Consider the following 12926-nt stretch of genomic DNA (forward strand, 5'->3'; position numbering starts at 1 on the left):
ATATAACTAGACGTTGACCACCTGACCTCAAAGCAACAGGACCAAAACCATCCACCCGCTCCTTCGCCACACCTGTCTGTCTCAGCCCACTTGCCTCATGTCCCTTCGTGCCAGTGATTGCATTCGAGGGATAGGCGGCACGACCGAGCGATTCACGGTGCGCGTTGGGCATCCCCCAGTCCCATGATCATGCGGTTTCTTTCCTCGACGGAACGAGCAGCCCTGGCAGAGGCCTGCCTTGAGGCAAGCCACCAGATGAGGGCGGCCAGCAATGGGACTCCCAAACCGGCACCGATGCCGACCCCGAGTCTCCAGCTTCGGGCCTCGGCCGAACGGAGTTCCGCTTCATGCCGGCGGATGTTCTGCACCAGCTGGTGGGCTATGCCCGATTGGACTGTGAATTGGTTGGTATAAACTTCCGGAAAGCCGGAGCCGGGCTGGCTGAGGCGGATGGTGTTGGCAATCCCACTCGCGGCGGACGCGGCGTGGCCCGGGGACACGTCAGGAGCATGCGGCGTCGGGAAGTCCTGTAGAATTGAGAGTGGGTCGAAGGTGAAAGCTCCCTCGGTGGAGGAGCTCGTCACGTCTACGCAAATAGTTGAAGGAGTCAGTCAGTGTCGTTGTCTGATTTGGGAGGGAGAAGGGTAAAACAGGGTGATAGAAAGTAGGGTCAAGGGCCACGTACTGGTGCTCCACATTACTGGAAGAGTGCTAGGCGACTTCTCGTCCTTCTCTTGGAAGGGGCTACGGTGGAATAGCCACTCGACCAGAACAGTGGTGCCCGGCTGCGCCTGGCGCCAGCGGATATCGTACTTGTCGTGATGATAGAGGACAGCGTACGACGCCGTGGTGACGCCTGGAATCAGCGCATCCGCGCCATCTGGGTAGGCGCAGGCCTGCCCGTTCCGATCGCACCAAATGAATGACGACAGGCAGATTCCTTGGTCGTTGCATGTTGTGTCTTGGGCGGGGTCAAAGGCCGCCGAGGCGGACGACAAAGCCGCCAGGAGGAAGAGTTTGAAGTAGAGCATGGTGTAGGTTCTGTTGCCCGCGTTTGGGCAGCTGAGCGAATCGGTAGGTACGAACCGGCGGATAGTAGGCGGATGCAAAGTGCAATGGAAGTTTGGTTTCCCAGGATAGCGACTTGCAGCGGAGGGGCATGTTATTTATAATTTGACACACGGTTTGCTCCCTGGACTAAGGTGACCTTTCACTTGTTTGTGAACTCGCCGCACAAATACGGGATGATAGCCCCCACTGTTCCACCACCCGGTTTAGGCAGGTTGTGCGGCTGTAGGGCACCACGTGCTATTGTAGGGCACCTAGGTACTGTGCCGATTACAATCAAGTGTTAGGTGTAGGTAGCTAAGTCGCTGAACGTGTGGCTCGGTGAGGATATAACTGTTGTTTTCATATGGTATATATATATATTACCTGACACTTATGTAGGAAATTGGTGACGTTGCTGTGCCTGGAATTTGTACTGTAAGTCCAAATGCTGTAAAAAGCTGGGTAAGCTGGGTACCTAGGTATGGAATAGTGGCGGATAACGTTCGTAATAGTAAATGTACGGGCAAAGGGGGGATGGGCGAGGAAAGACAGGCAACTTGATTGGACCGAGGGCCTTGCCGGGACCCTGGCTGGACCCAACCGCGCGAGACTGGGGCAAGAGTGAAGTCCGGCCGGAATAATTCACCGAGTCTCCTTCTCCCACACTTTCATTAGCACTCCAGGAGACTATAAATTAACATGTCGGCCTCAACCCATGTCAACGACTCAATCCAGGTCGTTAACGACACTTCTTGGCTGATTGGCCAAAGACTCCTCCTCTCACGTCACGCTGCACCGCCCCCCAACCGCAACCAGCCGTCCTGGAGTGACGGGAGCGGCGCGTTTTTCATCCTCTCCGATGCTCCTTCGCCCTCACCACAATGCCAACCACACCCGGCCCACTCACCTGAGCTACCGCGAATATATGCCGCCGGGGACCAATCCGCCGTTTGGCGTGCCGGGGAAGCCTTCATCAAGATACAAAACCTTACGGATCCAAAGAGCACCCGGGAGCACGTCACACTCGACTTCTTGCAACGCAAGAAGCCGCTCGAATTCAAGATCCCCACCGTGCTCCACCATGGCGAGTGGGAGGGTCGATATTATCTCTTTCTCTCCCGCGTACCCGGCCAGACACTGACAGAGGCTTGGCCTGGCATGGATGAGGAGCTGCGGCAGTATTATGTCCATCGTGTGGCCGAGCTGTGCGAAAGGATGTCCGCGTGGGAGGGCGAAGCCATCTCCGGAGTTGATGGAGGCCAGCTGACGGAACTCTACTTGAGGAAGGGCAAAACCCTCGATCCCGACATCATCCGAGACAACTGCGTGGGCATTGGCATGGATGTTTCTTCTTTGGTGTTCTATCACTGCGACTTAGGGCCGGGGAACATTCTTGTTGGGCCAGATGAGGACAGAGGGATAGGGATTATTGACTGGGAGGTTGCCGGATACGTCCCGAGAGAGTGGATTCGGACAAAGTTTCACCTCTCCTCTGGGATGGATTTCCCCACCGTAGAGGACGCGCAGAAATCAGACTGGCGTCGTCTTGTGTCCAGGAAACTAGCTGCCATGGGGTTCAAGGAGGTCATTGATGGATGGTTGGCCTTTCCCAGCGCCTAGGAACCAACGTTTAGGCAACTCTGGGGGAGAGGCATAGCGTTAGAGGACGGAATCAGACAGTCTTCTTTACTGCTACAAGGTCGCTGTCATGAACTTTACTCGGGATATTCATGTCAGGTACGGTGAAATTGCGCCAATTGTCATAGGTAGTGGTCAGTCGGACACTGACGTGATTGTTCAACGTGACTTTGAACAAGAGTATTGTTCGACTGTACCAGCGATGTTTTCATTATTGTCCACGAAAATTGCAAAAACAACACACATCGTATTTAAACTCCCACCACCCGAGTTTTCTAAGCCTCGGTCTAACGCTTGTAAGAACGTCTGGACAATTCAAGCAGCCCAAAGTTTCAAATCTCCAACCAAGCATCAACTCATCATGCCGTCCACCGCGTTCTTCAGCGTCAGGATCAGTGATACCGACCCCAAGACGCTGATCGTCCTCCTCGAGTACATCCACAAGCCAACCAACATTGTGCTCGACTGCCAAAAGCACACCATCACGTTGCACCCGACAGAAAGCCGGGCCACCATCAGCGTCACGTCGCGAGGCGGCGTCACGGCCAGCGAGGACGTCGTTCTGTCCTCCGACTCGGTCGTCTGCACCGACTTCCTCCCGCGCATATTCGATAACACCGTCCTGCCCATGTACGCCATCAGCCCCGACCGCGTAGCCATCATGATGCAGCCGTTCGCGGCCAACATCGAGGGCCCGGAGAGGCCGCTGATCAAGTTTGAGGGCGGCATGTTCGAGGAAGTCTTTGGCGGCCGCATTGGGATCGATGCCGACCCCCGGAATGAGGCTGCCGATGGCAGTTCGGGCGTGGATGTCTTTAATGATGCGTTGGCGAGGCTATTCGAGAACGCGAGGAGTGTGGTGTGGGGAACGAACCAGATTCTGCGTCCGTAGAAGGGTTGAGGAGGCATGGGTGGTAGTTTGTGCTTGTCTCAGCTTGCTGTATCACGCCGAGCAGTAGTCTATGTTAGTATCACAATACATTTATTTCATTGGTGATGTCCCTATATTATTGTTAGCGGTGCCACACATTGTCTCTTGTTTACATGGTAGCGTCCCCCTTTCTCGTGTGACATCTTCCCGACAGGGTAGGTCGCTGCGCTGACACTGTACCGTGCAGCGTTGCTTCGGAAGTTTGGGAAATGGATGTAGGGACCACAAGCCATAGAGGGGAACGCTGTAGTCTGTGTCCTGTATGTCGACTCCCTCTTCTAGGACGTCGAATAAGGCAAGGCACCTTAGGCATGTTAATTGTTTTTCTCAGCAGGGATGAGCCTTTGCCAAACTCATTAATCTGGACCCAGAGTACGGACCGCTCTTTGACGAATCATTAGGTATTAATTGTGCGAGCTGCCGTTGAATAATAATTGGATAGTCAATGGAGAATCCTTGGTACGGCTTTCCGCTTTGAATTTCATCGTAGTGCCTATTAATAGTATGGAAATATCATCATCTCGTGGCTAACAACAATATACCTTTGCTAGGGGGTAGTTTCTTAGCCTGAACTCCCTAAACTCGCTTGCAGGTGAACCTCGGATCTTATTAAAACAATTAACTGTAACGTAGAGAGACTACTTGTAATCGTGGGTTAAAATGAGGTGTACTGGTTTCTCTAAGTTCAAGCACTACACATTCTCTTCAACCTATGACTTCCCCCAATTCTCACGTCCTTTCCTTAGCCATGATGTTCGCGTTGTTTAGGACTTTGTTTGTTGTAATTAGGACCACTCCCGTTCGATCCGCACAACGATGAAGGGCTTTGTTGGTTTTCATTCTTGTTTGTAAACTACACACCTTCCAGACAATGAGGCTGATTTTCTATAACTCTGTAGCGCCAATTAAGAACATATTTAACCGATAGGCTACCTATGTTTCGATCTTCGAGTATGTCCGACTGAACACACACGACACTTACCTAGATACTTGCCGAATCACTCCCGTCCCGTCTAGTACGAAGCAGCAGTTCGAAACCGTTAGTATATTGAACAGCCTAACGCAAGAGCCTAGAGTTTGAATCAATAAACATGGCTGCGCCTAATTTCCGATACAGCCTCTCGAACGAGGATAAGGACATAAAACCCGTACTCGCCGCCGTGGCCAAAGGCCTCCACCGCCCCCAGATTCCCGATCCATCCGAGCCAGTCGATCTCAAGCACAAAGTCAAGAGGTACCTTAACGAGAAGCTCGCTGCGCCCAGCCCCCCAACAAACCCCCCAACCAATACCGAGGACCAGGCCACGGAGCCCAAGCTCGGCGAGAGGGCCAGGCGCCTCGTTAGAAGCTGCCTCCACCTCACCGACACCACCATCGAGGGCAGGAAGGGCTGGGGCTTCACCATAAAACCCTATACATGCGACTGCTCCCGCGCCGAGGTAAACCCGCACCCCGTGCTGGCCCTCGTCCTCCCGGTGCACTTTACCCCCGCTCCAAGACGTGGCCTGCCTGCCCGCGCTCGCCCGCCACGCCGAGTGGTGGCTACCCCCCAACGAGGCCAAGGGCGCGGACAGCGTAGGCCAGCACCTGAACGAGGCGGCGGAGGCGGCGCTCGCGTTCCAGGAAAAGTGCGCGTGGCTCGCGCGCGAGCAGCTGCCGCGCGTTCGGGAGGAGGCCGACGAGACGGCCCGCCTGCTGCGCGTGCTAGCCCAGCGGCTGACGGAGCGACCGCTGGGCACGGGCATGTGGGGTAACACGCCCGGTGAGGTGTCGCTGGCTCGGGTGGATGCGAACTACCGTGCGACCCAGCTGCAGACGGTGAGGAGCGAGGTGGCCGACAATGTGCGTGACTTCCTGGAGGGTGAGGTGAAAAGGTTGGCGGATATTCTAAAGGTGCTCATTAAGGAGTTCGAGAAACTGTCCAAGGCGCCGGATACGTGGACCGGGTGCAGGACGTGCGCGGGCCATGTTCTCCGGGTTTTAAAGGATATCGGGGCTATCAAGGGTTCATTCTTGAAGATGTTCCTTATGGCGGCGATGGATTTGTTGAAATTGTTGCCTCGCGAAGTGTCCATTCAATACAATGTACGCAAACTTGAGAAGGCCGCGGAGCGGGAAGAAAATCTATCGCGGCGTACCGGGGAGATGATCAGCCGGTTTGGGGGATGGAGCGAGGTTATAGAGAATGTGGAACTTGGCTGGACGGAACTTGTGGAACTACACGAGCGTAACGAGATCTAAGATGGGATCAATAGAGAGGGGCATTGTAGTTTAATGTAGGTAGATACATTGCTAGTTGCTACCTTTGTAAATCAATGTAAAGTGTATAATACTAGTTGGTACCTATGTACGGTATTAAAACCTACCCCCAGCATAAGGTACTGCATATAAATAGCTTTTCCAAGTAACATTATTTTACCTCTTTCACTCTGCTATCAAAGGCCCAGCCCCAGTATATTCGGATACTATCATGACTTCGTGGACAGGAACGCCTCCGTCCGCTGGGGTGTTGTACTTGTCGAGCACGGGCTCCAGCAAGAAAGTGCTCACGTTACGTCACAGTACCTACCTAAAGCAACGAATGTTTTGAATGGAAACCACCAACTGACATTACGGCGTCGGGAAGGTCTTAAGCAAACCATAACTTTGTTGCGTCACGAATTCATCCAACGAAGCAGGGTTAAAAGGCCCCGGGCGACCGAGGTTCCATCGTCTCCCGACTTTGGCGCCCCCTTTCCGCTTCACTGCAAGTCTAACATTAGGAGGCGGAGTGCTGGGATTGTGCGAAGAATGAGCTCCCAGCCACAATGCGGGTAGCGAAGCACTTGGACGGCTTGGTCCCAGTTCTCGTCATCATTATCACTGCTCGAGAGGTAAGGTAGCTTTGGTGCTTTCGAGGGTGAACGATTTGCCGCATCCAGGCCACCGACTATCTTCGCGTCCCCCCCGTGGGTTTACCATGGTCCTTTGAGTAGGAGGCTGGTTTGATGGACGAACGTTCCACGTCAGCTTTGATTTGTCATTGCATTTTATGTCAATAATTACCAAGCTGACCCTAGGCTCTGAGCCGACGATCCGGACGATGGTGCCGATTTAAGCGGCTGCAAATCTAGAACCACCTGTCGTTAGGACTGTACCACACGACCCGGGAATAGTATCTACTCCGCATATCAGTCGGTGGCATAACAATTGTTCGTGAGGCGTATTCCTGGTGAGGCTCCGTCGCACCCTTGCTTAATGCTGTCTGGGTCCCGCCGAGGCGAGATGGTCTTGATCCCTTGGAAGAGGACTGATTTATAATATGCCTAAGGAGTTCCGCAACAACCTCCCACAAAACAGCTTTGTACTGTCTGACAAGGCTCTTGGGACGTTGGGGCTACCAGGGACATTCTTTCAACCTGAACGCGTAGAGGCGGAGAAGTTTCCGAACTCGAGGGGTGGACAAACCAAAGGCAATGTTTCACCTGCACACGCACGTCCGATTTACTCACTGCTACTGGTTGTTTTACGCTTTGATATTTCTGAAAGCACGCGCGTGCCGGCGCGCCAGTAGGGCCTGGCGTGCCTGGCACATGGGCGTTGATCAGGCCCACGAAGGGCTGCGCGGGAATAGCGAGACGCGAGCTGACGGTGGCTCCCTCCGCGGCCCCCATTCAACCAGGTTCTCGGTGAAGTTGACGGGAAGCCCAATACGGCAACAATATGATATTATTGCGGGACGTATGCGGCTTTTCGGTAGGCTATGCAGCCAAATGTGATGGCCGGCCTCGCCGGCTCCGCTCAGTTGCCTCGAGGCCGCTGAAACCATGAACACCCGTGCAGCGTGAACAAGGATAATGAACAGTTCCGCGAGCCAATTGGGTTGAATACAACACGCTGAGTTCCGTTGTCCGCCAGTTGATGGGGCGGAAGGCGATGGATTAGAACGGACATGGTCTTGCAGTTGGTCTCAGCTCCTCTTATTGCTTTTCCTCCCAGTTAGTGGCATGAGTGCGTTGGAAGCAATGTACACGCCCCACTCCCGAGGGAGAACAAGGTTCGCCAAGTACTTCGAATGAACCCAAATATTGCACTCAAAACAAGGATATAAGTATAGAGGTGTAGCTCTAGTATTCGCAGGGAGACAGAAAGGGGGGGTGAGGGGTGGTAAGAGCACCGAAGGGCCGAAAGGCCGGCGTTGTGAGACTATTGCCGCAGACGACCGACGATCAGGGTCTGCCTTGAGCCCGTATACCGGCAAATGGTGAAGATGTAAAGCTTCATTCGGTGACACAAGGCTGACTCGAATCCTGCTCTGCTGCCTTGAGAGACTCTTCATGGAGGGGCCGAGGCATAGCGTTAAATTATGAAGGCCCTTAGCTATATAAGGGAGAAGGAGAACCAGCTCCAAATTCCCAGCTCGACATCGCAGCATCAAACCCCTTCAGCATCTCTAATCTCTATCCTGCCACTTTCCGAAAGTCCAACCCCTTCCGGGATAACAATCTGCCCAACATGCGTTTCGACATCGCGACCGTCCTGGTGTTTGCGGCCATGGCTACTGCTAGCGCTATCCCGCACGACCATGGCGAGGATTTGAGCTCCCCCGCCCCGAGGAGGCCTCTAGACAAGCGGGACAGCTACGACTGCAAAGGCAGCAGCATGTGCTCCTCCATGCAGGTCAAGTACTGTGACGATGCGGTCAACAGCAAACTCATTAGAAATAATGATGTCAACTACGGTGCACCCGGGTATGTAGTCCAGGAAGGGTTTCCATTCATTACAAGCCCATGATGCTGACACTTGCAACTAAACAGGAGTGGCCGGCCCCAGACCGGAGCCTGCTCGAACATTTTTGCCGGGTATGGTTGCGGCGTCTTCATTCAGGGCAAGTCTCATTGTGCGCGGACGGGCAACGAGATGTGGCAGGATTATCAGGATATTCGCAGCAATGACTGCAAAAAATGCGGTACCAAGCATTGGGGTGATGGTTGCATGACCACCATCAACTACGTGTCTGGCTGCTAAACATCCATGGGGAGCAGTCAATGTTGGTGCAGTGGCCGGCGCGGCCGAACGTGACGGACAGTCTTTACTGGTGGTGGAACGAGTGACTACCTAGGTACCTTAGCTAGGGATATACTATTAAAGAACCACAGTCATTACCTATCTTCCTCCATTTTTACATACCCAGGCAGTTGTCGTTAGTGGCAATGGACAGCCCCCCTTCCCTCGTTATAACTCGTGGTGATCTTCGACCTGCCACCAATGGGCTCGCCAGCCTGACTTGAGTGTGAAACGAGACTAACAAGCCGTCAGTAGCCGCCGCCATCGATACCTCATGCATGCCAAGCGGGTTGGCAGGGCCAACTGCATTGTTCAACGGGTCGGGCTGCAAGGCAAATTCCGTTGGTACCAGACCAACCCACCTTAACCTTCGACTGTCCTCCCTCGCAGAACGGGTCGTATTTCTTCTAACTATCTGTCAGGGTATCCACGATGGCCGCCATTCACGAGGGGCTTTCCAGGCTACACGGGGATGACAAATGGGCGGATCTGACCGTGATTTGCGGGGGAGAGACTTTTCGGCTCCATCGAGCCGTCATATGTCCGCAGTCGCCGTTCTTCGAGAAGGCGTGTTCAGGAGGCTTCATCGTCAGTATCCCCTCCATTCTTAACAACGAAAGGGGCACTTATTAATTTCTTCGTTACCGGAGTATAGGAAGCTACCACAGGCCAGATTAACCTCAGCGAAGAGGATCCTCATATATTTGCAAAGTTTGTCCGCTTCATCTATACGGGGAACTACGACGACGAAGACAATCTGGACCCTCAACACTGCGATGAGTCCGTGCTTCAATCCGTCGACCATTTGACGTCCTCTCTGCGACACTTCACCGAAATCCCGGGATTGGACCTGTACGACGCGGAACTTTGGAACGATATGACCAGGACTTATCATAGCACATGGGACGATAACGTGTTTTGTAGATGTGGTAGCTGTATTTGCAACGGCTGCCGGGAACATGATCAATTGGGCCATTGCGCATATAGGTTCCGCCAGCGAAGGCAGGATCTGTGCTGTGATGGGTATAGCTCCGATGGGGAGGAATATCTTGACGACACCGAGATCGATGGGGTCGACGAGGGGCTCCAAGAGGGCCTCGACAAGGATCCTGAAGGGTACCTCACCGAACTCCCGCATGCCATGCTCACCTCGGTGAGAGTGTACGCCATGGCGGACATGTTCTGCGTGCCGGCCCTGAAAGTATTGGCCCGGAACCGGTTCTACAAGGCGGTAGAGGGGCACATTGAACCCTTTGACTTCGCCGACGTGGTGGATGAGGTTTTCGAGACGACAGCACCGGATGATTGGGCGCTCAAGGATATTTGCGTTCTGTTCATTCGGGCAAGGTGTTTTGGACCTCACAAGGATGCGACGTTGATGGAGGCATTGCAACCCATCTTCACCAATCACGAAGATCTCCTCGAGAGGATTCAGCTGTGGAAGGATATGGATGCTCGTGGGCTTGAGAAGCCAGGGCGGCCCGCCGGCGAGGATACACCGTGTTGGTGGTGCCCACGCGAGTAGGGCAGCACGTCCTCGCCCTATCTTGAGTTGCCTGCATGGCCAAGAAACGAGTCAGTCTAGGAATATGGGTGCACAGTAGGGTGGAGAGCTGGAGATTTATGTTTAGAAAAGACGCAATCAGCATCCCTGGGATGTATTGTAGAAAAACAAGTCTAGTTCATTGGAGGAGTCCGAGGTGCTGAACGGGCTCGACGTCTAACTACCTAGCCATCAATCGTCCAACGTGGATCCGAGAGCTGAAAAGAAGGGTCCATATCCATGTTACTCTCCCGCATCGCTGGATTTGCGAGTGTTCCCGCCGCTGTACCAGCTCCCGCTTTCTCTCGGGGGGGCTCTGATTCGTTGTTGGCATGGGGGTCTTCATGACCAGAAATGCTGTCGGATTCCTCAAGCGCAGGCCACGGAGCCGCCTCTTCCAGGCTCAGGTTCACAAGACGAGTTGGTATTAAGCCACCGCCAGACTCCTTCTTCCTTGGCTCCTGCACCCGAGGAATGCCGATCCCCCAGGGCTCAAACCAAGCGAGTAGTGTCATAAGCAACAAGACGCCCGTGAAGGCAGAGAGCAGCGCCACGATGCTTCCCTGGCTTTTACCGACCGCCCCCGTGATGGGACGGACAATGATAGCCCCGACCTTTCCGGAGGCAGCCGCAATACCGTAACAAGTGCCCCTGAACTCGGTCGGGAAAGCCTCGGCGGCGAGGATGAATGTCAGCGTGTTGGGGCCAAGGTTGAACATGAACTGCGTGAGGGCGTAGAAGACCATGCTGGCAAAGTGAGAAGGCTTGCCATACGTCTGCGAGACCGTTACGGCGGTGACGGCAAACAAAATAGTCAGTATCCCCGTCGTCCACACAAAGTGTGTCTTGCGGCTGACGTAGTTCACCAGCGGGATCATTACTATGCTCCCGACGACAGCAGCGACGGAGGAAAGTTCGAGAGTCCTAACAAGGTTGTTCTCTGTCGTTTCAAAGATGTTTGCCTCCGGGAAGCCGTAGTCCTCTTTCCAAATGCTGAATCCCTTGAAGTCCTTTTTGTAGTTCTCCATGGCGCGATCGAGCGGCCTATCCAGCCAAAGGGCAGCAAGTGTTCCGGGACTATCGAATCCGGTCCCGTAGAAGACAACATCGAGCAGTAGCCACTGGAGCGAGATGGAGAGCAAGGGCTTCCACCCTTGTGTTGTGCCAAAGAAATAGGCGTAAGCCCGACTTCGCCAAGGGGACAGCTCCTGTGGCTCGCTCTCCTCGACGTCCGAGTTGACCGACTCTAAGTCTCCTGTCAAACTCGGTGAGCGCGATCCAACCTTAAGAACTGCCTCGCGCGCCTTCATCAGATCACGCTTGACGGCCGAGTAAAACCGGGGGGTTTCGGGGATCAACAGCCGGAGGACGATGGCGAAGATGGCCGGGATGCCTGCGAGCCCGAGCACAAGCCGCCAAAATGTATCCATGACCATGTGCTCTTGCGGCGATTCCGGCACAGCGCCTGTGTTCCACAATCCATGGAGCACGCCGAGTCCCAGGCCATAGGCGAGGAGGCGTCCGATGGCCTGTGCGAGGAAGACTGCTGCCAGGAGAGAACCGCGTCCTTCGGTAGAGGAGAACTCGGCCGCGATCACCGCAGACATGGGGTACTGGCGTGCAGGGTACGTGTCAGTCAACTGCCCTTGGTAATATCGCCCTATTTCCGCTTCGAGTACCATATGATATGAAGTGAGTGCAACGAACCTCAGCACCGATTCCAAATCCAAGAGCAAACCGCCACCAGGTCAAGGATGCGTAGATATTCATGGAGCTGTCGTACGTATCTGTGTTTCCGAACATATACCCGGCAGAGGAGAAAGCAGCGCCGCCAATGGCCGTCAAGACGATCAAAAGTTCAAAGCCGTATAGAGCGCTTCGGCCGAAGAGGTCGGCAAGGTGGCCAAACAACAGCATTCCCAAGACAGTTGCGGTTAGAGTAACGAGGTCGAGGATTTGAACCACGTCACCGGCCATGCTGATGCTCGGCGGATAGACATAGTAAAGAGCCGGGGAAACCACACCAACGGCGATCAAACTCCAGCTGGAGGCGAGGAAACCCAGAAATGCGACGGCATAGACTCTCCAACTGAATCCAATGCGATCGAGGAGCCGAAGAATCCTCTGCTCTCTTCTTTGGCGACCCTGTATGACCATCGAGTATCAGCAGAGTATCCCGAAAGTGGAGCGCGTCGGACCCGACGGGCCGGGCCGAGTCTGACAGTCTGACTTACCCGGACATGCTGGATGTCGCGGTTAATATCGACAGGGTCCCAGAAATTCTTAACCTTCCTCGCTGTGGTCTCCATGATAAGAGAGGATTGCTTGGGTGAGTTGAACCTCTAGACTGAAGAGTGAGAGAGAGGTGAGGCCTGAGGGGGTCTCGAGCTTGGAGAAACGCGACATCTCACTTTCCTCCCCTGGCTGAAGTCTGGACAGAGCGCTGTTTTTAGCCTGGTTTGCGTCTGCAAGCACACCGCGGAAGAGTGACCCGGCGGCCCTGGGCCCCTTGTGGGATGGGCAAACCGCAGTGCGCCCGGCCAGTGAGTGTGGAAGTCCCGCGCCGCAGCTGAAAGTCGGTTGCAGTCTTGGCTCCACGACATGCAAGGATGCCCACGGGCTTCAACGAGAGGTTGTTATTGGTCCCCCACGGTCGATATTTCGAGTCCGTGTCACAAACTCACACCGGCTTGAGGCTCAACAACAGCGTCTAATCTT

The 12926-nt window shown here is 54.3% G+C and overlaps 7 protein-coding genes across 7 annotated transcripts; 5 read left to right on the top strand and 2 right to left on the bottom strand.

Moving 5' to 3' along the window:
• Positions 1 to 152: 152 nt before the first annotated feature.
• B0H64DRAFT_478470 (uncharacterized protein) lies at positions 153 to 1170 on the bottom strand (the record flags this gene model as incomplete). The annotated part of the gene is made up of 2 exons (XM_062808253.1): positions 686 to 1170; positions 153 to 586 (listed from the first exon to the last, which is right to left on the bottom strand). Exons 1-2 carry the CDS (start codon positions 1029 to 1031, stop codon positions 153 to 155), a joined length of 780 nt encoding a protein of 259 aa, XP_062654669.1. The 5' UTR covers positions 1032 to 1170.
• Positions 1171 to 1730: 560 nt separating this feature from the next.
• Positions 1731 to 2772, top strand: B0H64DRAFT_409938 (kinase-like domain-containing protein). The gene has a single exon (XM_062804758.1). The coding sequence runs from the start codon at positions 1750 to 1752 to the stop codon at positions 2668 to 2670; it is 921 nt and encodes a 306-aa protein (XP_062654670.1). The 5' UTR covers positions 1731 to 1749; the 3' UTR covers positions 2671 to 2772.
• A 208-nt stretch (positions 2773 to 2980) lies between these two features.
• On the top strand, positions 2981 to 3677 carry B0H64DRAFT_478472 (uncharacterized protein). The gene has a single exon (XM_062808254.1). The coding sequence runs from the start codon at positions 3050 to 3052 to the stop codon at positions 3578 to 3580; it is 531 nt and encodes a 176-aa protein (XP_062654671.1). The 5' UTR covers positions 2981 to 3049; the 3' UTR covers positions 3581 to 3677.
• A 912-nt stretch (positions 3678 to 4589) lies between these two features.
• B0H64DRAFT_478473 (uncharacterized protein) lies at positions 4590 to 5860 on the top strand (the record flags this gene model as incomplete). Its single annotated transcript, XM_062808255.1, has 2 exons — positions 4590 to 5094; positions 5177 to 5860. The coding sequence occupies exons 1-2, from the start codon at positions 4711 to 4713 to the stop codon at positions 5858 to 5860; spliced, it is 1068 nt and encodes a 355-aa protein (XP_062654672.1). The 5' UTR covers positions 4590 to 4710.
• Positions 5861 to 8034: 2174 nt separating this feature from the next.
• On the top strand, positions 8035 to 8626 carry B0H64DRAFT_436031 (uncharacterized protein; the record flags this gene model as incomplete). Its single annotated transcript, XM_062806167.1, has 2 exons — positions 8035 to 8349; positions 8416 to 8626. Exons 1-2 carry the CDS (start codon positions 8114 to 8116, stop codon positions 8624 to 8626), a joined length of 447 nt encoding a protein of 148 aa, XP_062654673.1. The 5' UTR covers positions 8035 to 8113.
• A 370-nt stretch (positions 8627 to 8996) lies between these two features.
• On the top strand, positions 8997 to 10292 carry B0H64DRAFT_43488 (uncharacterized protein). The gene is made up of 2 exons (XM_062806105.1): positions 8997 to 9253; positions 9321 to 10292. Exons 1-2 carry the CDS (start codon positions 9098 to 9100, stop codon positions 10188 to 10190), a joined length of 1026 nt encoding a protein of 341 aa, XP_062654674.1. The 5' UTR covers positions 8997 to 9097; the 3' UTR covers positions 10191 to 10292.
• Positions 10292 to 12783, bottom strand: B0H64DRAFT_43492 (major facilitator superfamily domain-containing protein). Its single transcript, XM_062806110.1, has 3 exons — positions 12443 to 12783; positions 11916 to 12353; positions 10292 to 11821 (listed from the first exon to the last, which is right to left on the bottom strand). Exons 1-3 carry the CDS (start codon positions 12515 to 12517, stop codon positions 10394 to 10396), a joined length of 1941 nt encoding a protein of 646 aa, XP_062654675.1. The 5' UTR covers positions 12518 to 12783; the 3' UTR covers positions 10292 to 10393.
• Between the last annotated feature and the right edge of the window lie 143 nt (positions 12784 to 12926).

The sequence above is a fragment of the Chaetomium fimeti genome (genome assembly GCF_033439085.1).
Source record: "Chaetomium fimeti strain CBS 168.71 chromosome Unknown B0H64scaffold_10, whole genome shotgun sequence".
Classification (NCBI taxonomy): Eukaryota; Fungi; Ascomycota; class Sordariomycetes; order Sordariales; family Chaetomiaceae; genus Chaetomium; species Chaetomium fimeti.

Bases quoted from the DNA above. Each gene is read 5' to 3' on its own strand.
- B0H64DRAFT_478472 (XM_062808254.1), top strand. From the start codon at position 3,050: ATGCCGTCCACCGCGTTCTTCAGCGTCAGGATCAGTGATACCGACCCC.
- B0H64DRAFT_409938 (XM_062804758.1), top strand. From the start codon at position 1,750: ATGTCGGCCTCAACCCATGTCAACGACTCAATCCAGGTCGTTAACGAC.
- B0H64DRAFT_43492 (XM_062806110.1), bottom strand. From the start codon at position 12,517: ATGGAGACCACAGCGAGGAAGGTTAAGAATTTCTGGGACCCTGTCGAT. The intron at 12,354-12,442 runs GTAAGTCAGACT...ATGGTCATACAG, and splicing joins GCGACATCCAGCATGTCCGG to GGTCGCCAAAGAAGAGAGCA. The intron at 11,822-11,915 runs GTTCGTTGCACT...CCTGCACGCCAG, and splicing joins GATTTGGAATCGGTGCTGAG to TACCCCATGTCTGCGGTGAT.
- B0H64DRAFT_43488 (XM_062806105.1), top strand. From the start codon at position 9,098: ATGGCCGCCATTCACGAGGGGCTTTCCAGGCTACACGGGGATGACAAA. The intron at 9,254-9,320 runs GTCAGTATCCCC...ACCGGAGTATAG, and splicing joins CGTGTTCAGGAGGCTTCATC to GAAGCTACCACAGGCCAGAT.